This window comes from Geotrypetes seraphini, chromosome 7 (genome assembly GCF_902459505.1).
Source record: "Geotrypetes seraphini chromosome 7, aGeoSer1.1, whole genome shotgun sequence".
Taxonomy (NCBI): domain Eukaryota; kingdom Metazoa; phylum Chordata; class Amphibia; order Gymnophiona; family Dermophiidae; genus Geotrypetes; species Geotrypetes seraphini.
Genome location: NC_047090.1, coordinates 19095921 through 19118882, shown reverse-complemented (window position 1 = coordinate 19118882; position 22962 = coordinate 19095921). Strand labels below are relative to the sequence as shown.

At 46.0% G+C, this 22962-nt stretch overlaps 1 protein-coding gene across 2 annotated transcripts in view; it reads left to right on the top strand.

Moving 5' to 3' along the window:
- The window catches only part of IQSEC3 (IQ motif and Sec7 domain ArfGEF 3), a 225807-nt gene that overhangs the window by 160640 nt on the left and 42205 nt on the right, over positions 1–22962 (top strand). Inside the window, exons 8-11 of one of the 2 annotated variants that reach the window (XM_033953075.1) lie at positions 5722–5861; positions 7093–7218; positions 12047–12146; positions 13576–13737. In XM_033953075.1, the coding sequence (XP_033808966.1) occupies positions 5722–5861; positions 7093–7218; positions 12047–12146; positions 13576–13737 (528 nt within the window). The remainder of the gene's footprint in view (positions 1–5721; positions 5862–7092; positions 7219–12046; positions 12147–13575; positions 13738–22962) is intronic. The other variant, XM_033953076.1, reaches the window with a different exon arrangement.

Sequence of the window (22962 nt, the reverse complement as noted above, 5' to 3'; positions counted from 1 at the left end):
AACTTTTCCAGATGCCCTCTTGTTCTTTTATTTTTTGAAAGTGTGAAGAATCTGTCCCTCTCTACTCTCTCTATGCCCTTCATGATCTTATAAGTCTCTATCATATCCCCTCTAAGTCTCCTCTTCTCCAGGGAAAAGAGACCCAGTTTCTCCAATCTCTCAGCATATGGAAGGTTTTCCATCCCTTTTATCAGACGTGTCGCTCTCCTCTGAACCCTCTCGAGTATCGCCATATCCTTCTTAAGGTACGGCGACCAATATTGGACGCAGTATTCCAGATGCGGGCGCACCATCGCCCGATACAACGGCAGGATAACTTCTTTCGTCCTGGTTGTGATACCCTTCTTGATTATACCTAGCATTCTATTTGCTTTCTTAGCGGCCGCTGCGCACTGTGCCATCGGCTTCATTATCATGTCCACCATTACCCCTAAGTCCCTTTCCTGGGTACTCTCATTCAATAACATCCCTCCCATCGTATAGTTGTACCTCAGGTTTCTGCTTCCCACATGCAGTACTTTACATTTCTCAACGTTGAACTTCATCTGCCATCTTGTCGCCCATTCCCCTAGTTTATTCAGGTCCCTTTGCAATTCTTCGCAGTCCTCTTTAGTCCGAGCTCCACTGAATAGTTTGGTGTCGTCTGCAAATTTTATTATCTCACACGTCGTCCCTATTTCTAGATCATTTATGAATATATTAAATAGTAGTGGCCCGAGCCCCGAGCCCTGTGGAACACCACTTGTGACCCTCTTCCAGTCCGAGTAGTGGCCCTTCACCCCTACCCTCTGTTTCCTACCCGCCAACCAGTTTCTGATCCATCTATGCACATCTCCGTCCACCCTATGGTTCTTTAGTTTCCGGAGTAGACGCTCGTGAGGCACCTTGTCAAAGGCTTTTTGGAAATCTAGGTATACGATGCTTCACATGCTGAGGAAAGTTAGATCCTGCTTCCATCAAAAACATTTTACCCTCCTTGTCCAATCCATCATCCTCTCCAGATTGGACTATTGCAACTCTATCTACTTAAGCCTAACTAAGAAAAACCTCCACAGATTCCAACAGATTCAGAATGCCGCGGCCAAGCTCATCTTCGCTAAAAGTAAATTTGACCATGTCTCCCCGCTCCTGGCCAAGCTCCACTGGCTTCTGCTAATTGCCAGGATCCACTATAAATGCGCCTGTTTAACTTTCAAAATCCTATATGGTATCCTCCCTCCCTTTATCCCTCTTTCTTGGAATTCCTCAAACCCTAATACCACCAGATCCTCCCACAAATTAAAACTATCCTTCCCCTCGCTAAAAGGTATTTCCCACACAGGAAAGCTAGGGACCTCCCTCCACTTCAAAATCACTGAGCTCTGGAACAACCTTATCTCCCCTCTTCGGAACTTGAGCTCTCTCCAAGTTTTCCGCAAACATCTGAAAACCTGGCTTTTCTCAAAAAATATAAGTCTCCCTCCAACTTAGGAATCAAGGAAACTCTTATATCTTGGCATCCCAAGTTCTGTAAATTTTCTTCACACTTCTACCTCTAACCCTCTGTTGTAGTTCTTTCCTATTTCTCCTACTGTAAACCGCGTCGAGCTCTACGAAAGTGGAGATGATGCGGTATACATCTTAAGGATTAGATTAGATTAGATTAAGTGAACAGGTGAAAATTATGCCAGATGTGTGCATAACCATGGCGTTTACCATGCTGGAGAGCGGTAAGGTGATACAGTAGCTGCCACTGGTGCAACTTCCGTTCCACTGACTGCCAAGGAGCCCTGGTTGATTCCACTTGGAGGCCAACACCAAACGGGAAGCCATGATTGCCAATTTACAGAAAGAGGATGCCCCCCTTTTCAAAGCCGACTCATGCCAAAACAATAATGCATGGTGCCAATCAGCCGGCTGTGCTTGGGTTCCAACTGCCGAAATCTCTGTTAAGACTTACTCCAGCCCATCTACACCCTCCCAGCCATTGAAGCCCTCCCCTTCCCATCCTCCTCCAAACGGCCATACATAGACGCAGACCGTACAAGTCTGCCCAGTAACTGGCCTAGTTCAATCTTTAATATTATTTTCTGATTCTAAATCTTCTGTGTTCATCCCACGCTTCTGTGTTCCTTCCATCTACTGTGTGTCTTCTCTCTGCGTCTTCCATTTGCTGTTACTGTGCCTCTCCCTTCACCCCCCCCCCCCCCAATTGGTCTAGCACCCATCTTCTTCCCTCCGCTCCCCCGTAGTCTGGCATCTGTCTTCTTCCCTTCCAGCATCTTCTCCCCACTCTGTCTTCCACATTTCCCTTCAGGGTCTGTTCCTCTCCACCCTCCTTCAATGTCTGTTCTATTCCTTTCCACCACCACCCTTCCCTCCCTCCTTTGCCATCTGTTCCTTTCTACCACCCTTCAGCTCCTCTCGCGTAGCCTATCTATCTACCTGCCTCCCTCTTATTTTCGTGGCACGTTACAATGTAATTTGTGCAAGCCACTGGAGCCTGCGAGCTCAGTCCCTGTCACATCCCCACAAACCATCTCGCTTCTGTGCTCCTATTTTCCCCATTTCTAATATCTCCCCTATGTATCTGCCATTGCCCCCTCCCCTGTGTCCATATACCATCCCCATGGCATGTCCCCTTTATGTCTCTGTCCCTATGCCCCATGCCCTCTTTCTGTTACCTTCCTGTGTCCAGATTTCCCCTATCTTCCTCTTTCATACCAGTGTGTCTCTTCTTTTCAATCCCATCTAGCTTCTTTCCCTCTTTCTTCTCCCCCCCCCCACTGCTTCCAGCATCTGGCTCACCTGCCTGTCCTCCCCCTTCTTTCCTGCTGTGGGTTTTTCTTTCCATCTTTATCCCCTTGGCCCAGAATCCTTTTCCCTTTCACTCCCATTTTAAATAACTCTAAGCCAGGGATCTCAAAGTCCCTCCTTGAGGGCCGCAATCCAGTCGGGTTTTCAGGAGTTCCTCAATGAATATGCATTGAAGCAGTGCATGCACATAGATTTCATGCATATTCATTGGGGATATCCTGAAAACCCAACTGGATTGCGGCCCTCAAGGAGGGACTTTGAGACCCCTGCTCTAAGCTGTCTTAATGCCCCAAATCTTTTAGCAACTACAGATGAGTAGTTCTGCAGTAATTGCAGCTGCACTGTGTTCATGTCCAAAAAATCAGAATAATAATAAAAGTGCTAGCACACGCCTACACATGAACTAGAATGCTGTTCTGTGTGTAAATATTAGCCTCACAAAATTTTTTTCACACATAAAATTTTTGTGAAGCTAATTTCTATGCACAGAACAACATTGTGCTTCAAGGGCAGATGTGTGCTAGGACTTTTGTTTTCTTCGTACATATACACAGAGCTGTTAATTCCATTCTGCTTTTTAAAGTTCCAAGCACTTCCTGTGATCACAGAGAAACACAAAGAAAAAATGTGAGCCGGGAACACGCGCGATCGCGCGGTCCCCGCAGTCCCCACCCGCCCGCCTGATCGACGGTAGCGTTTAGCCAGCTCCCTCCCTTCACCTCACCTTAGTTTGCAGGCTTTCTTTTTTGGCGACCTGCACGCTTTCCCAAAGAGCCGCGCACACGCGGCTGCTCAGTGTTCAATCTTCTGCTCTGCTGCAACTTCCTGTTTCCGGTTGCATCAGAGCAGAAGATTGAACACTGAGCAGCCCCACGTGCGTGGCTCTTTGATAGTGTGCGGGTTGCCGAAAAAGAAAGCCTGCAAACTAAGGTGAGGTGAAGGGAGGGAGCTCGCTAAGATCGATCAGTTGGGCAGGGGCTGCGGGGACCGCGCGATCCTTGATGCCTCACTGCGGAGACAAGACCATTCACCGCTCCACGGTGCGGTGAATGGCCTTGTCCCCGTCCCCGCAGCGACTGCTCTTTTTCTTTCCCCATTTCGGCGGGTTACCCATGGCTAAACACGGCTAGCCGCGGGTAACCGCCACCGCGTCATTCTCTAATTTGACATCGAACTGTTTGTCTTTTGTATTTATTTTGGCAAAGCAGTATCCTTGGCAGTGTTTGCTTTTGATATGTGATGGAAATTATGGGTTTTTTAAATGTTTCTTTTGCTATGTCATTCTCTAAAATCTATATTTTAAAAATTACCGTGTTTTTCACTCCATAAGGTGCACCCTAGTTTTAGAGGAGGAAAACAAGAAAAAACATTCTGAACCAAATTGTGTACTAATATATACCAGGCTCTGCACCTAGCCCCCCTCAATCCCTGTCAAGATCTGCACCCTGCCCCCCCCTCCCTGCCTGGCTCTGTACTCTGTACTCTGTACCCTGTACCCCCTCCCCTTTCTGTCTAACACCAGCTCTGGCAGGATACACATTTCAAATCTGACATATTGTAATCACAAAACAGAAAATAAAATCATTTTTCTACCTTTGGTTGTCTAGTCATTATTCAAATCATGTTGTGGTCTTCTGATAACTTGCTTGTCAGGGTCTCCTTCTTTCTTCCCTTTCCTCCTTCCATCCCAGCAGCTGAAGACAGACACCTCCCCCCAGCGGTCTGAGACAGGAGGCAGGAGAGGGCCAAAGGCCAAAGAGGGGCCCACCAGCCGAAAACAAGACCCTATTGCAAGACCCTACTGCATGTCAATGTAGACATACATTTCAATCTTGACATCTAGAGTGTTGCCTTTCAATTTTTCCGTGAGAATGGCCAGCCTAAGCTGCCTGTATGCAGACCCCAGGGGGGGGGAAGAAGAGCTGGGACTCCGGTGCACCCCATCCCTCCAATTCCCAGGAGAAAGATATCTTGCCCTTGCAAGTTTCTGACAGTTACTGCATATCATGTAGGCGGTGCTGGGGCTATCCCAGTTCATTCTGCCTTTACCGGGCGAGTCCATGCCCGCCCACCCTCCAGCCACATCCACAGCAAGCCAGGGTTGAAGGTGCTGGGTGGAGGGGGACAGGCAACAGGGCATCCAATGCTGCTGGCCTCAGTGCATCGAGTGCGGGGCTGCTCCAAGTTTCTGCATGAGTTGCCAGGAGGGCTGCACTGCGCGGCTCCTTCACTCACGGGCCTGGTCTTCCACCCTACCCCATTCCCCAGCCCCATACACAAAGAGCGCTCGTGGCTGACAGTTCAGAGCTGTACTCTCAAGCTCCGCTCTATGCCTACGATCCAACAAATGGCCAATCACAATGCTGAGCCACGCCCCCCGCAACTTCCCACTGGCCGCGCTTTGCTTGTTGACCACAAGGCAGTAAATCTGAATACCGGGTCCCACCCCTTAGGGTCCCAACACTGCGCCACGCCTTTCGCTAAGCGATCGTTTCGCCCAATTGCCAATCAGGAGGCAGGAGCTCCTTCCTTCTATCCAGAGATCCTGATCTAGAGGCAGGAGGGAGGTTGGGTTGTGATGTTACATATCCCTCACTTAGGGCTCATAGGAGGGGGTTTGGTTATATTCACTCCATAAGACGCACCCTTATTTCCACCTACTTTTTTGGGGAAAAAAGTGCGTCTTATGGAGTGAAAAATACGGTAGCTTCATAAGGGATGCTTTGCTTCCCAAATTTGAATAGACTGGGGTGTGTTTGTAAGGGCTGTCCTATTATTCTCTTGTATTTTGAATCTCTAATTACCTTTATCATCCTCATCGCCCTTTCAGAAATCCTAAGAGAGAATTTTAACTATACTGTAAACCCTTTGTCATTGGCCTCCGTTTTGGTTGCCTAGCTCATTCTGTACCCTTTCTCCCAGCAGGGGTGGATGATGGTGCTGATATCCCTAGGGAAATGGTGGTTGGTATTTATGAGAGAATCCAGCAGAAAGAGCTAAAGTCCAATGAGGATCATGTTACCTATGTCACCAAGGTGGAAAAATCCATCGTAGGAATGAAAACTGTAAGTTTTTCTGCCAGCTTGTTCATTTTTGCCCTCTCGGGTCAACTCTTTGACTGTTCTTTTCTGATGGTTCCACATCCTGTTTCCTTCTTTTATTTTTTATATTTTAAACAGGTTTAATTTAGGTCTTGCATTCACTCAATTGTTAGCAAATCTATCCCTCCCTTTTACAAAGCCACACTAGGGGCTGCCACTATAGTAACTGCCCCAAAGCCCACAGAGATTTAAAGAGCTTCAGAGCTTTTGGAGCATGGTGGCTGCTAGCACTACTTTGTAAATGGGAGAGGGGGGCAACTACTATAAGGATATTTCATGGACCCTCTAACTTTCCTTTGAAGCCCACATATTCCACAGCTTTCAGCTCAACTGGCAACAGAGCTGGGATCTTACTCTATGAATCTTCATTCACAATTATCACGAGACAGTTGAATACTACATATCTGCTATTCCACTGGGTGTGCTGGGATAAGGCATGATTGGGTATGCTGAGCCAAGTGTTCTGTTATAAATAATGTGCTACAGTGGTGAAGCCAGATGGCAAATTTTGGTTGGACCAATGGGTTTCATGAGTTAGCACAACACATTTCTTTTTCAACCCCCTCCTCCCCCCCCCCCCCAACGCAGCTGAACTTAAAAATTTAAATATCTTAAATGGTGGGGAACCCCAAGCTCCTCCAACTGAAGACATCCAAAGGCCACCAGCATCAAGCATTCCTGAGCCACTAATCCTGGCATCCCAAAGATACTCAGTTCTCATGCATGAAATGAGCATGTGCAAAAAACTGAACAAGCATGGGATGATGGTGTTGACACTTCAGAAATGCTGCCACTGAGGTTGGCTGAGAGAGTTCTGGCAGTCTTTGGATGTCTTCAGCTGCTGGTGTTTGGGGATCTCCACCAACTACTCCAAGGTTGCACTGCTGGTGGGTGGGCCTGAGCCAAATGTGGCAGCCTCAGACTTTCCTTTGCCCATCTGTAGCTATTTTCCTGCTTTGCTATCAATATCTTCCTGATTTACCAATCTACCTCCAATTGCTTTTGTGAGTAAATGTGAGTAAATGGTTGATGCAACTCTCTAAGAATCCCCCCCTCTATTTTTTATATCCCCTCCCACCTTAAAACGAGAGGTTAGGTCCATGTTTATGTAGAGCAATGCTAGATATAGAGCGTGTAAAACGATAGAATTCTAAAGTGAGCATCCTCCACTGATTCCTAGTCGTGCCTCTTGTAGGTTCTGTCAGTACCACATCGTCGCCTGGTTTGCTGTAGTCGAATTTTTGAAGTGACAGATGTGAACAAAGTACAGAAGCAGGCTGCACACCAGCGGGAGGTTTTCCTCTTTAACGACCTGCTGGTGGTGAGTACAGTGGGTTTTAACAATTGGAAAATAACTTTGTTTAGGATGCCTAGATAGTAAAACATACAGTTAGGTGCCTGTGTGTTGAAAATATGTGGTATTACAGAGAAGGCTTGGTGAATGTAGGGCTTTTTATAAAATATAAAGAACACAACTAAAGAAACATATGCAGACAGATTGATAGGCTTAAGAGCAATAAATCCCCGGGACCGGATGGCATCCATCCGAGGGTCATCAAGGAAATGAAAGGGACTGTAGCTAAACTGCTTCAACTGATAGCCAATCTGTCGATCAAATCGGAAAAGATTCCGGACGACTGGAAGGTGGCGAATGTTACGCCAATCTTCAAAAAAGGTTTGAGGGTAGATCCAGGAAACTACAGGCCGGTGAGTCTGACCTCGGTACTGGGAAAGGTGTTGATAAAGGACCGCATAATTGATCACCTTGACGGACACGGTTTAATGAGGACCAGCTAGCACGGTTTCAGCAAAGGCAGATCTTGCCTGACGAACTTGCTGCACTTCTTTGAGGGAGTAAACGGGTGGATAGACAAGGGCGACCCGGTCGACATTGTATATCTGGATTTTCAGAAGGCGTTCAATAAGGTGCCACATGAATGACTACTTCGTAAAATTGCAAGCCATGGAATCGAGGAGGAAATACTCATGTGGATTAAAAACTGGCTGGAGCATAGGAAACAGAGAGTGGGGGTAAATGGACAATACTCAGACTGGAAGAGTCTCACCAGCAGGGTGCTGCAGGGCTCGGTGCCTGGACCCGTGCTCTTCAACATCTTTATAAATGATCTGGACATTGTTACGACTAGTGAGGTGATTAAATTTGTGGACGATACGAAGTTATTCAGAGTAGTGAAGACACAGGGGGATTGCAAAGATCTACAAAGTGACATAATCAAGCTCGAGAAATGGGCATCGATATGTCAAATGAGCTTCAATGTGGATAAGTGCAAAATGATGCATATCGGTAACAAAAATCTCATGCACGAATACAGGATATCCGGGGCGGTACTTGGAGAGACCTCCCAGGAAAAAGACTTGGGAGTTCTGATCGACAAGTCGATGAAGCCGTCTGCACAATGTGCTGTGGTGGCAAAAAGGGCGAACATAATGCTAGGAATGATAAAGAAGGGGATCACGAACAGATCGGAGAAGGTTATCATGCCGCTGTACCGGGCCATGGTGCACTCTCAACTGGAGTACTGCATCCTGCACTGGTCGCCGTACATGAAGAAGGACGCGGTACTACTCGAAAGAGTCCAGAGAAGAGCGACTAAAATGGTTAAGGGGCTGGAGGAGTTGCTGTACAGTGAGAGATTGGAGAAACTGGGCCTCTTCTCCCTCGAACAGAGGAGATTGAGAGGGGACATGATCGAAACATTCAAAATACTGAAGGGAATAGACTTAGTAGATAAAGACAGACTGTTCACCCTCTCCAAGGTAGGGAGAACGAGAGGGCACTTTCTAAAGTTGAAAGGGGATAGATTCCGTACAAACATAAGGAAGTTCTTCACCCAGAGAGTGGTGGAGAGCTGGAACGCTCTTCCGGAGTCTGTTGTAGGGGAAAATACCCTCCAGGATTTCAAGACTAAGTTGGACAAGTTCCTGCTAAACTGGGATGTACGCAAGTGGGGCTGGACTCATTTAGTCATTGACCTGGGGGCCGCCGCATGAGCGGACTGCTGGGCAGGATGGATCACTGGTTTGACCCAACAGCGGCAATTCTTATGTTCTTATATAGATAGGAAATTGATGTCCAGGTCTGGAGATTTCAAGTTCTGCTAGCATCTTATAATAAGATCTGCCAACATACTGTAGAGGCTGTTCTAGGAGAGATGGACATTTATCCACTGCCTACATGTAGCAGGAATGTGTCACAGGGATATAAATGTCTGTAGCAACACTTGAAAGTCACTGGTATGAACTACCAACATAAATATTTATGATAGCCATTTTAAAAACATTAACATTTGGCCCTTGCCAGTTGTGCTTTCAGAAGGAGGGGGGCACCAAGCAGTGAGCGATTAAGATGACCTCCCTTAATTCCTCCGCTGTTCTAATTCCTCCGCTGCTCAATAGTATCACTTTTCTGAAACCTGGATATCCTGGGTAGCAGATCTAACTCCCAACATCCAGCTTTTTGGACATAAACATTTATTCCCATTCTGAAATGGGGTATAACCCTTTATTTTATAGGCCCATCCTAGCCCCACCACAAACATACTCAGACCATGCCCCCTTGCCATACAGCTTTGTAAAATTGGGATTTAGATGTTTATACATCATGAACAAGACAAAAAGAAGATTGGCTCATTTGAGCTTTGGTGCTGGAGAAAAATTTTAGGTGTGCTGTGGACCACCAAAAGAACTAACAAATTGATTCTGGAAGAGATCAAACCCAGCTATGTCACTCGAAGCCCAAATGATGAAGTTATGACTGTCTTATTTTGGTCACACCATCAGATGAGAGAGATCACTAGAGTAGGACATCATGTTTGAAAAGATCGAAGGAACCAGGCGATGAGGGTGACCTGAAATCAGATGGCTGGACACATTGGAAACAAGCATGTGGATGATGCTGGAGGACCTAGCACAAAACTGATTTCTTTTTAGATCCGCAATTCATCAAGTCGCTAGGGCTTGAGCACAAGTTGATAGCACCTAACAACATCATCATGAACAGCTAAATGTCAGTTTAAAGACATTTAAACCATGAATACTTCTAAAATAAGCATCATAGGCAGATAAGATAGACTTATCAGGAGTTTAGAAAGAAAAAAAGGCGCGACTAACTTAAAAGAAAAATTGCAGCCAATGTTAGCCCTTGTGTTTGTGACTTACCTGTTTAAAAATACAGGCAACAATTATGCAGTCATATGTGTAAGTGGCAGATTTTATAAAACTGCAAGTCCACAGGGAAATGATTAAGGAACCAAGTTCCAAAATTCAAATTTTTATATGCCCAGTTTCCCCCTCAAGCTTTTCACTAAACCCAGGCCTAAAGTAGAGGGTAGCTGGAAGCAAATATGAATGCACATGGGGAACTCTTAGATATAGGTGTATTGCCATTCTAGAATACAGAATACTTTGAAAGACCACCCAATACATGCCTCCTTGAAATCTCTGTGTGTTGAAGCATTCATGTATAAACTGCTACTTGATATTTATGTGTGCAAGTAGACCATAATTCTAATAGTCTAGGAAAATAAGAAAAAAATTTGCCCTGTAGCTGGGGCAATTTGATAATGATCTGTGTCCCTGGGCAATAAGGTTAATGAGCCCCTACCCACCCATCCAACATATATTACTGTCCATTACTGGTTAGGGGAATGGGCCCCCTTTGGTTTTGAGCCCTTGAGTATTTTCCTAACACACTGGTCAGTCCATCCCTGTCTTGAGGTTTTCTTTGTGATCTTATGGGCTTCCAGCACAGTCCAGCCTCTATTGGATTGCAGTTCCATAAACGTTCACTTGCAACTACCTGTATTTGACCTTTTTTTACAATATCCAATTCAGATCAGCTCAGCCACTGCAGTGACACTGCAGTACTCAAATTCTTCCAGACCTTATTCCATATGTACCCTGAGTATGGCCATCATGTGTTGCTGGTATGTAATGGCTTAGGTTCCCTCCCCACAGGGGAGGTCCTCCATATGACAGTGCTTAGCATTGCCATTGAAGCTCTAAACAGGACTTGTAATTTTAAAGGATACAAAAGGAAGAAGAATTCAACAAAGCCTATTATTATAACTACTAGTCTTTAAGCCCGTTACATTAACGGGTGCTAGAGTGTTTAGCTGTCTTTCTTTCTTTCTTTCTCTCTCTCTCCTTTTCCGTTGTCTTTCTTTCTTTCTGTCTCTCTCTCTCTCTCCTTTTCCGCTGTCTTTCTTTCTTTCTGTCTCTCTCTCTCTCTCCCCTTGGCCACTGTATTTCTTTCTTTCTGCACTCAGAACCAGCAATTGTCCCTTTCTATTCCCTCCCTCCTTCCTATGTCCTTATTGCTCCCCGTGCCTCCTTCCTATGTCCTTAGTGCCCCTTTGCATGTCCTTAGTACCCCCAGTGCCTCCTTCCCATGTCCTTAGTGGCCCTTCCTATGTCCTTACTGCCCCCAGTGTCTCCTTCCTATGTCCTTAGTGCCTCCTTTGCATGTCCTTAGTGTCCCCAGTGCCTCATTTCATGTCCTTAGTGTCCCAGTGCCTCCTTCCTATGTCCTTAGTGCCCCCAGTGCCTCCTTCCCATGTCCTTAGTGTCCCTTCCCATGTCCTTAGTACCCCCAGTCCTTCCTATGTCCCCCTCACTGCCTTCCAGCCTTTGTCCCACCCCTCCCCCAAAGCTAGCCAACCTACCTCCCTCCCTCTCTGCTGCGCTAAAGCCAGCCTGCCTGCATGACTCCTTCCCTCCAGCGCCAAAAGCTGATGCCTGCCCCCCACCTTTACCGGCCCCCGCAATTGCTATTGTCTGGGTCATCCGCCGCTGCCGGCTGTCGAAACTAAGACCACCACATGCTAGCAATAGGGGAAGCGTCGGAAACTGCTCAGCTGAAGGAAACCACTGCGCTTCTCCTACACTGCTGTGGAAACATGCTGCACGTGTCAGAAACATCCGCTCCTACCACGAATTTCCACTGCGCATGTCCGCTAAGGCTTTCTGAATGTATGCATGTGCCGCACGCGCACACGCCACTTCCTTTAACATTCTGCCGACCACGGAGCTACGGATCATGGAACACGCAGGTATGAGTACGCATGCGCGCTTAGGGTTTTATTATTAGTGATAAACATTTCTGAGTTCACTTGCTGTGTCTTTGACAGATCCTCAAGCTTTGCCCTAAGAAGAAAAACTCCGCAACCTACACATTCTGTAAGTCTGTAGGCCTGTTGGGGATGCAGTTCCATCTCTTCGAAAATGAATGTAAGTTTGCAAAAAGGATGGAAACAATACTTTTTTGGATGTAACCAGTGAAAAGTTGACTCATGAAACTTCAGTTACTGTATGCCCAAACTGAATCTTCTATTTTAACTCAGCATAATGAAACTGATGCTTCAAGGAACAATAGTGAGGTCAACATTTGTGTGTTTTTCGTGGCTGGTGCACTGTAGGCAAATCTTTAGCCACCCTAATAATTAACCACTCCACCCAGAATAATCATCATAAATGGTCTATTTGGAAACTGACTAACTTCCCTACTGGTAGAAGTGCCTTCTGTTATGTTCTGAGTTTCTGTGGTTGTCAGGATTTATTTTGCTTTGACTACAGTTTCTCTTTGATACCCACTCTCCACAGCCAAAGCTGCTATCCTAGACAACTGTCTAATATTGCCTAATAGTTGATATCTTTTCGGTTCTCAAATGCAATGATATCATATTGTATTTGATTATTTAAATTTGGATTTAGATTTAATTACAAGGCAAATTACAACCAGGCAAATACTGTAGGTTATAAAAGTGAACCAGATGGCAGTGTTTTCATAGGTTCCTTGAGCTACATAAAACATAGACCTCTCCCTTGTAATTTCAAAATGACTTCTTTATATGTTGTATCCATAGTCTTGCATGTTTGTGTTTTTTTTCCTCAGTTGAGAGGGACAGAGATTGATACTTCTGTTGTCTAAGGGAATGATTAGATCCTGAGAAGCAAGCATAGATTTTTGAGAGGATCTGAAGAGACACAGATCTATGTGAAGGAATCAAAGAGAAGTGTTTCTTTGCTTCTTTCTCTTGTCTGATCTTCCTGACCTGTTTTCTTTTTATTTCTGAATAGAAAAGGTAGACGAGTGCCGTAATTATAGCAACGTTAGATAAGAATATAAAATATAATCAGAGAAATGCTAAGCGAGCTTATTTAGTAAATATCATTAAAGAATCCGTGTCTCCTCCTCCTGAAGTTGTATAAACAGAATATTAAAAGCAGCGTTATGGTTATATTGTTTGACCCAATAAAAATATTAATTAAAAAAAAAAAAAAAGCAATGATCTTATTTGGCATTCTTGTTCTTGTGTGCTATGGGAGGTAGTGTGACAAATCTGGAGCTGACTATTATACTATATTGTTAATATATAAACTAATGAAAGTCATAAAATAGATGTTTATAGCGCTATTTTGTATGACTTCATGAGGATGCAGTACAGTGTAGGAGTTGTACTGTAGTCATATTTCAGTGCCAGAGATGTGTGGCAGCTTTTCTGTGATATGGCAGGGGTAATGCAATTTGGAAGTCTCACTGCTGCCTGTGCAGCGAGTGAACAGTATAATCACTCGCTCACAGAAGCAACTATTGTGTCTTTAAGGCAGTGGTTATTTGCCTTTCTCAGTGATATGTGTGGGTGACTGTGATCCGCAGATTATCCTCATGGCATCACGTTAGTAGTTCCAGTTTCGGGCTCAGAGAAGAAACAAGTCCTGCATTTCTGTGCATTGGGTTCTGAGGAGCTGCAGAAGTTTGTGGAAGACCTGAAGGAATCCATATCTGAAGTGATGGAGATGGAGCAGATTCGCATTGAATGTAAGACCCAGATGAGGGGCTGGCTGGATGCATGCCATAATAATGTGTGTTTTGGTGCATGCATGTTTCTAAATGAGCATATGTACATTATAAGTAAGTAACTGTAATTCCTAGATTTGGCCAGTCTCTTCTAAACTGTAAATTGCATTGAACTCCTTCTGGAGTATATTCTCGATCCATAGGGTAAAATCCAGACATGTCCTCATTTTAGAGAACTCTCTGGGTGTCCAGATGGCTTTTTAAATTGTAGGAGTTTGTCTGGGTTTGACAGGGGCAGAGACAGGATCCAGTGACTCTCCCCTCTTACCTCCTCAGTGCTGAAATTCAATTTTCTTCGGGCTGCTGGCAGCTCAGCGAGATGAGCCTGCTGCCGTTGACTTTCCCCAGAAGCTGCCTCTCTGCAGGTCCCACCTACACGGGAACAGGAAGTCACTGCAGAGAGGCAGCTTCCGGTGCAGGCCAATGGCAGCTCACCTCACTGAGCTGCCAGCAGTCCGAAGAAAATTGAATTCCAGTGACGATGAGGTAAGAGGGGGAAATCCACCAGATTCTGTATAAGCTAGCCCTGCCAAACTAGTTTCGGGGGGGGGGGGGGGCAGGGCAGGATCCAGGGCCAGATTAAAGGGTAGACCCAGTAGGCATTTACATAGGGCCCGAAATGGTCAGGAGGGCCCGCTGAAGGAGGGCAAACAAACCACTCCAAAAAAATTTTTCAAATAGCCATGGTGCCCCTCCCCCAAGCATCATTTGGCAATGCAGGCCCCCCTTCCATGCAAACCCCGTCAACCCTCCCACCACAAGACGACTGACAAACTTCCCTCCAGCAGCGTCAGCAGCCGCAGCACTCTAAATAGGCTGCTTCGCGGCCTTCTCCTGCCGGTGATTCCCTCTGCCGCATCATTGATGACATCATCAGTGATGCGGCAGAGGAAATCACCGGCAGGAGAAGGCCACGAAGCAGCCTCCTTAGAGTGCTGTGGCTGCCGATGCTCCTGGAGGGAAGTTTGTCAGTCAGTTGGTCGGTTGTTTCACGTTGGGCGGGTAAATGAGGTTTGCATGGGAGGGAGAGATAGGAGGGTCAGCGGGGGTTCAGCTGTGCCAGAGTGGGAAAGAGAAGCGGTTTGCCCCGGGTGCTCCATTAACTTCTTCAGTCACCAACAGCATTTACAATTCGCTGCTGTTGCTAGCTTCAGGCCTTCCTCTCTGCCTGGTCCTGCCTACTTCCTGTTTTCATGAAGGCAGGACCCGACAGAGAAGAAGGCTCGAAGCCGGCAACAGCAGCGAATTGTGAATGCTGCTGCTGCCCGAAGAAGTTCATGACACTAGGCCTTGGGTAACAGAAGAAGGAAAGGGCGCAGAGGGGGAGAAATTTAGGGCACCCAACTAGAGGGAGAAAGAGTGGGAGACGGAAGATGAGGGAGGTTATGAAAGGAGATGCCAGGGCTTGGAGGGAAGAGGAGGAAGAGATTCCAGGGCATGGAGGGAAGAGAGGGAGGGAGGAAGAGATGCCATGGCATGGAGGGAAAAGAGGGAGGGAGGAAGAGATGCCAGGGCATGGAGAGAAGGAGGAAGATATGCCAGGCCAAGGGAAAAGGAAGTGGGGGGAGAAAGGAGGCAATGTCAGAGCATGGAGGGGGAAGGAGAGATGGAAGAAAAGGAATGGAGAGAGATGCCAAGGAATCAGGGAAGGGAAGATGCCAGACTGTAGGGTGGGAAGGACAGAAAGGAGAAGAGAGAGATGCCTATGGGAGGGGGTGGTGACTGAGAAAAATGGAGAGGTAGCAGCGCTGAAATCAATCATGTACAAAGGAGAGAAGGGGCACAGGATAGACAGTTTATGGAAGGAGCATAGAAAGAGGGAAGATGCCATATGGAACGAGGAGAAGGCAGACAGTAGATGGAAGGGGCTGATGCTGCATGGAAGACAGAGAGAGGACAGCTGCTGGCTAGAAAGAAGAGAGTGAAGACAAGATGATTAAAGCAGAAACAATAAAAGGTAGAAAAAAGATTTTTTGTTGCTATAGAATAAAATAGTATTGTAGTTGTATTGATAAAACTTTTATAAACAGAAAATAAGGTAATCTTTTTATTGGACTAATTTTAATATATTTTTTACTAACTTTTAGAGACCAAAACCCCCTTTCTCAGGTCGGGACAGTATAATGTAACAGCAGTATACTATATTGACCTGAAGAAGGAGGCTATGACCTCTGAAAGTTCATTGAAAAATGGATTAGTCTAATAAAATGGAATATTCTTATTTTTAATTTTTGTTTTATCTCTATTTGTTAATTTATAAAGTGGTGATTGTCAGTTTCTTCAAATTTACATGTGCTATATTTATATTTTGCAGAGTATTAGGGGGCTATGTGTCATTGTTTCTGTGGTGTTTCACTGTATGTAGTTTGGCTTCTTGGCAGTTCAGTTTAACCTTTATCTACATATTTTTATTTTTCGTTTGTGTTTACTTATTCCATACTGGGTAAGGGTGTATCTGTGTTCTGTGTGTATGAAAGACATGGTTTCCTGTTAGCGTTGACTAGCCTTGTTTGGCGAAATACATCGGGCATGGTTCTTGGGAGCAACTTGAATAAACCTGATTTGAATCGCCTTATTTTCTGCCGATCTTCTTTTGTTTCATGTTGGATTCTTTGGTGGACGCTTGCCTTGTTGTTTTGTTACAAGTTAACATACATGGAGTGGAACGTACTAGAGGAGTTACAGATTTGGTTGTTTATGCATACATATGGGTTACAGTTGGTTGACATAGAGTGAGGTAGTTGAGAGGTGTTGTAAACTTGATTGTTAATATAGACTTATATTTCAGATAGTATTACTGTTTTACAATAAAGTTGAACATTTTTATATATGTACTAGTGTTTAAGCCCATTACATTAACGGGTGCTAGAATATATGTCTGTCTGTTTTTCTTTCTTTCTGTCTCTCTCCCTGCCCCCTGTCTTGTCTTTCTCCCTGGTCCCCTTTGTCTGTCTTTCTTTCTGTCTATCTCTCTCTCTGGCCTCCTTTGTCTGTCTGTCTCCCTGGCACCCTGTCTGTCTTTCTTTCTATCTCTCTCCCTGCCCGCTGTCTTTCATTCTTGTGCGCTGCCTGCCTGTCTTTCTGTCTCTCTCCGTGGCTCCCTGCCTGCCTGCCTTTCTTTGTCTTTCTCCATGGCCACCTTTTGTCTTCCCCAAAGCAAATCAAGATTGCTTCCTGCACACCCCTCCCCCTAAGCAAAACAAGTATACTCCCTGGCCCCCTTTCCCTCTCCCCTCTCCACACTTCTGTGTGCAGCAGTAGCATTTCCCTCCCATCCTTCCCTGTGCAGCAGCAGCATTTCCCTCCCCACCCTACTTCCCTGTTCAGCAGCAGCATTCCCTCCCCCTCCATTTCCCTGTGGAGCAGCAGCAGCATTTCCATCCCCCACCCCACTTCCCTGTGAAGCAGCAGCATTTCCCTCCCCTCCCACTTCCCTGTGCAGCAGCATTCCTTCCCCATTTCCCTGTGCAGCAGCAACATTCCCTCCCCCTCCATTTCCCTGTGCAGCAGCATTTCCCTCCCACCACCCCACTTCCCTGTACTGCTGCAACAGTATTTCCCTCCCAACCTTCCCTGTGCAGCAGCAGCATTTCCCTCCCCCCACTTCCCTGTGCAGCAGCAGCATTCCCTCCCCATCCATTTCCCTGTGCAGAAGCAACAGCATTTCCCTCCCCACCCCACTTCCCTGTGCAGCAGCAGCAGCAGAATTCCCTCCCCCCTCCATTTCCCTGTGCAGCAGCAGCATTTCCCTCCCCCACCCCACTTCCCTGTGCAGCTGGGTAATATGGTAATTACTGTATTTTTCGCTCCATAAGACACACCTGATCATAAGATGCACCCAAGAATTAGAGGAGGAGAACAAAGAAAAAAAACATTCTGAACCAAATTCTCCCTGCCAGGCTCTGCACCCAACCCCACACTCCTTGCCAGGCTCTGCACCCTGTCCCCCTCCCTGCCAGGCTCTGTACCCTGTCCCCCCTCTGATGGTCTTGTGCTAGGCCGGGACAGGGCAGGCAAGCCTAGAGGCAGTCAGGCAGTCCTAGCGGCCTAGTGACAGGCAGGCCTAGAAGCCTAGTGATAGGCAGGCAGGCAGGCAGGCCTAGTGGCAGGGCAGGCAGGCAAAAAGGGGCCCTCCCGACAGGGCCCCCCTACCCAAGGAAAGCAGGCAGGGCCCCCCACCCAGAGGCAGGCAGGATCCCCCCTTACCTTAACTCCTCCGGTGGTCCAGCGCTGTAGGGCAGGAGCTTTCAGCCTCTTGTCCTTCTCTCCTGCTTTCTTTCCCCAAGCGGCACCGGCACCGGCAGGGCGACAAGCAGGCAGGTGCGAATTTCTCGCTTCATGCCTTGTCCCGTGCTGCTCTGTGAATGGCCTTCCCAGTCCTCTATCTGCCTGTATCTTCCTGATCTCTCTCTCCCCTCCCTCTCTGATGTTGTCCTCCTTCTTGTTCTCCTTCTGCTCTCTGATGCGCTCCTTCTTGCTGCCCCTCTTATCTCTGATGTTCTCTTTCCACTTCTACTTATCATTTCTATAGCGCAGCTAGACATATGCAATGCTGTACATTTAAAAAAATGCAAGAGACAGTCCCTGCTCAGTAAAGTTTACAAACTAATCAACAGACAAACAGGACAAGTAAGGGGTTAGGGAGTTTCTCAGGCAAGCAAACTGCCCTCTCCTCTCCCTCTCTAATGCTCCTCCTATGGCCTTCCTTTTCTTTTCTGTTCTCCTCCTCCTTCACCATCCCTTCCTCTTTGTCTTCTCTCTCTGCTTCTCTCCTCCTCCTTCTGCCTTGTTTCTCCTCTCCCTCTCTTCTCCGATTCTCTCCTCCTTCTACCGTGCCTCTACTCCATCCTCTGATGCTCGCCTCTCCTGACTCTCCCTCTGGTGCTGCCCAACCCATGGTCGGCATCCATTGGCTGCTCCACGTGAGACCTGCCAGTGGCTGGATCCAATGGGAAGCAGCCATCTGTTAGAGGCTCGAGACAGGGGTCAGCGCCAAGAGCTGCATGGTGCTCTTAACAGCTGGTGCTTCTGGTAGAAAGAATCCCACGCCTCTTTCAAAACCACCACGCTCCTGCCCAGAGTCCCTGGCCATGGTGATGGCGCTGTCGTGGACTGACAGTTCGTCCCTGCAGCATAAAGTGGTTAGTTGTGGCCACACTGGTGGCAGTGGGATGCGCGGAGCCGGACCAGTATTTTAAGGAGCAGTTTGAGGATGGAGGTAAGAAGGCAGCATTGCTTCGAGTGCACGAGCTCGCTTACTCATAGAGTGGTGTGGGACAAGGCAGGAAGCGAGAAACATGCACCTGCCTACTTGCCACTCTGCCACTGCCGCTGCCACGGGGAGAGAAAGCAGGAGAGAAGGACAGGAGGCTGAAAACTCCTGCCCTACAGAGCTGGACTGCCCGTACCGCCAGAGAAATGAAGGGAGGGGAAGGGGGGTTAGTTAGTATTTGCTCCATAAGATGCACTCTTATTTCCACCCACTTTTTTTGGGGGAAAAAGTGCGACTTATAGAGCAAAAAATACAGTAAAAGACTAAAGTAGCTGTGTGTGTGAAAGTGTGGATTTTGCTCATGCCTTTTTTTCAAGAGTAGGTCAAAGCAAGTTACATAAGAACATAAGAATAGCCTTACTGTTAGACTAATGGTCCATCAAGCCCAGTAGCCCATTCTCTTGGTGGCCAATCCAGGTCCCTAGTACCTGGCCAAACCCCTGGAAGGATTACAGTCTAGGTTTGTACCTGAGGCATTACACAGAGAGGTTAAGTGACTTGCCCAATATCACAAGAAGCAGCACTGAGATTTGAACTCTGAATTACTGCTTTGAACATAAGGTGACTTTCCAACTCTTGGTTGTGATCCTTAGAAAAAGGAGGTTAAGGGACAGGGACTTGAAATATTTGTATTAAAATCTCACCTTTCTTTTTCTAAGAATAAGGGGAGATAAGGAATAGGGTCTTGAATACTGCCTTTTATAAGTTACACAACCACATTCAAAGTGCTTTACATACAGATACTTAAGCATTTTCCCCAGTGGCGTACCAAGGGGGGGCGGTGGGGGAGGTCTGCCCCAGGTGCACGTCCCAAGGGGGTGCACAGCTGGTCACCCACCGGGGAATAGGCTGCCGCCAGGGAAAGGCTTCCACTGCCATCATCGGGAACAAGCCGGCCGAGTTCTCCCTTCTTTTCTTCCCTGCAGGGCCGACCAACTCTCGCCGCCCAACGTCAATTCAGATGTTGGAGAGGACGTTCTGAGCCAGCCAATCGCTGCCTGGCTGGCCCAGAACGTCCTCTCCGACTTTAGAATTGATGTCGGGCAGCAAAGAGTTGGTCGGCCCTGCAGGGAAGAAAAGCAGGACGAATTCGGAGCCGGGCTGTTCCCGATGGCGGCAGTGGCAGCCTATTCCCCAGCAGCGGTGGCAGCATTTTCCCAATGGCGGTGGCATAGGGGAGGGGAGGGAGAAAGAAAGAAATGGGGGGGGGACAGGAAGCCAGAAATAAAGGGGGCAGGGTGAAACAAAGAAAAAGAAAAAATGGGGCACGGAGAGAGAGAGAGAGAAAGACAGACAGAGAAAGAAAGAGGGCATGGAGAGAGAAAGAAAGAAGGGGGCAGTGTGAAACAAAGAAAGAAATGGGGCACGAAGAGAGAGAGAGAAAGACAGACATACAGAAAGAAAGGGGGCATGGAAAGAGAAAGAAAGAAGGGGCTGGATGAAAGAAAGAAAAAGTTGGGGGAGGGAATGAGGTCTGGAGGAGAAATATTAGATGCACAGTCAGAAGAATAAAGTGCAACCAGAGACTGAAATACCAAACAAAGGTAGGAAAAATGATTTTATTTTCAATTTAGTGATCAAAATGTGTCCATTTTGAGAATTTATATATGTTGTCTATATTTTGCACTATGGCCCCCTTATATTAAACCGCAATAGTGGTTTTTAGCACAGGGAGTCTATGAGCATTGAGAGCAGCGTGGGGCATTCAGCGCAGCTCCCTGTGCTAAAAACCGCTATTGTGGTTTAGTAAAAAGGGAGGGGGTATATTTGTCTATTTTTGTATAGTTGTTACTGAGGTGACATTGCATAAAGACATCTGCCTTGACCTCTATGAAAACCTACGGAATATAAATGATAATTAACATTTTATCTGCGTACAGTGTGCTTTGTGTTTTTTAAACTTTATTGTTGGTAGATCATTTTGACTTGGCCACGAAAGTAAGGGGGAGGGAGGGTTGCTGCTGAAAGACACCTAGTAATCCTTGCAGGCTTGACTGTGCAGGGAATTATTTTTGTAAAATCATGTTTTGTTATGTGACTGGCTTATTTAGACTTTAATGTCTATGAATGAATAGAATGAAAATGATATAAAATTACTTGCTTGTTTTTATGTGCGTGCGCTGAAGGAAAGTGGAGAGAGAGAGTGGGGAGAAGACGCTGATTTATAAATTGACAGAATATTGTTTCTTTTTATACTTTAATATAATAAGTTCAATATAAAACAATTCAAGGCTTGTGTGGATGGAATCAGGTGGTTTGCGGGGATGGGGACCGAGCTTACGGGGATTAGTCCAATAAAATGGTATTTTCTTATTTCTCATTATTTGTTTTATTTTTATTTGTTAATTTGTAAAGTGGTGATATGTATCAGTTTTTTCAAATTTACATCTACTGTCTTTATATTTTGCACAGTATTAGAGGACATGCACTACTGTTTTTATGGTGTTGTAGTGTTGCATTGTATGCAGAGTCTGGTTTCTTGGCGGTTCAGTTTAACTTTTGTCTACATATTTCTATTTTTAGTTTGTGATTATTCCTTATTGGGCAAGGGTGTATCTGTCTGTGTGTATGAAAGGGACATGGCTTTCTGATAGCATTGACTGTACAGGATCAATTGACTGCACAGGATCTGGCTTTTTAGTTTTACAATGTATGTGTTGGTGTTCTATGCTCACTGCAGTGTTTAAGATGCTGCCTTTTAGTAGGTACACTCTTGTGCGATATGTGGATTGTTACTAAAAATCATATTTTTCATATAGATGGTGGGGGGGGGTCAAAAAATGATGGGCCCCGGGTGTTGCATATGCTAGGTACGCCACTGATTTTCCTGGTAGGCTCACAATCTATCTAATATGCCTGGCGAAAATGCTTGAATATCTGCATGTAAACCACTTTGAATTTGGTTGTGTAACTACAAAAAGGAAGTATTCAAGACCCTATTCCTTATCTCCCCTTATCCTTAGAAAAAGAAAGGTAAGATTTTAATACAAATATTTCAAGTGATGAGAGGGAATAAGAAAGTCAAATTGATTAAAAAAAAAACTTTAAAAATACAGGAAATGAGAATGCAAAACATAGAAGCAAAATAAGGGGAAAAGCAGTATGACAACATGTGAAGAAAATGTTTATTCCTCAGAGAAACAAGCAATAAAACCTCCCTTTTACAAAACCGCGATAGTGGTTTTTAGTGCAGGCTGGCGCGTTGAATGCTCTGTGCTGGCCTGCGCTAAAGAAAATGCTATTGTAGGTTTGTAAAAAAATAAATAAGGTTGTGGGTTTTTTTTTTGTAAGGAGACACCAAAAAGTGCGTGGTGCCCAGAATCAAATAAATAGCTGAAGGCAACTAATATGCTGTCCCAGCTTAAACAGAAGAATGATTCACTATACCCGAAGCCCTAATCCTGTCTTACTATTCTTAAATTCTTAACTGCTTTCCAAAGAGTCTTACAAACTATCTCCCTTATATGTTATGATAGTGTTTTCCATAATCATAGAAACATAGAAACATAGAAATAGATGGCAGATAAGGGCCACGGCCCATCAAGTCTGCCCACTCCAGTGACCCTCCCTATCTATCTTTGCGGATAGATCCCACATGTCTATCCCATCTGGCCTTAAAATCTGGCACAATAACCTGAAGTGGAAGACTATTCCAGCGATCAACCACCCTTTCAGTGAAGAAGAACTTCCTAGTGTCACTGTGCAGTTTCCCGCCCCTGATTTTCTACGAATGCCCCCTTGTTGCCGCGGGACCCTTGAAGAAGAAGATGTCTTCTTCTACCTCGATGCGATTCGTGAGATACTTGAATGTCTCGATCATATCTCCCCTCTCTCTACGTTCCACGAGTGAGTAGAGCTGCAATTTCCCTAACCGCTCATGGCAGAGAACTCACAGTCCTCCTATGCTAATTCTA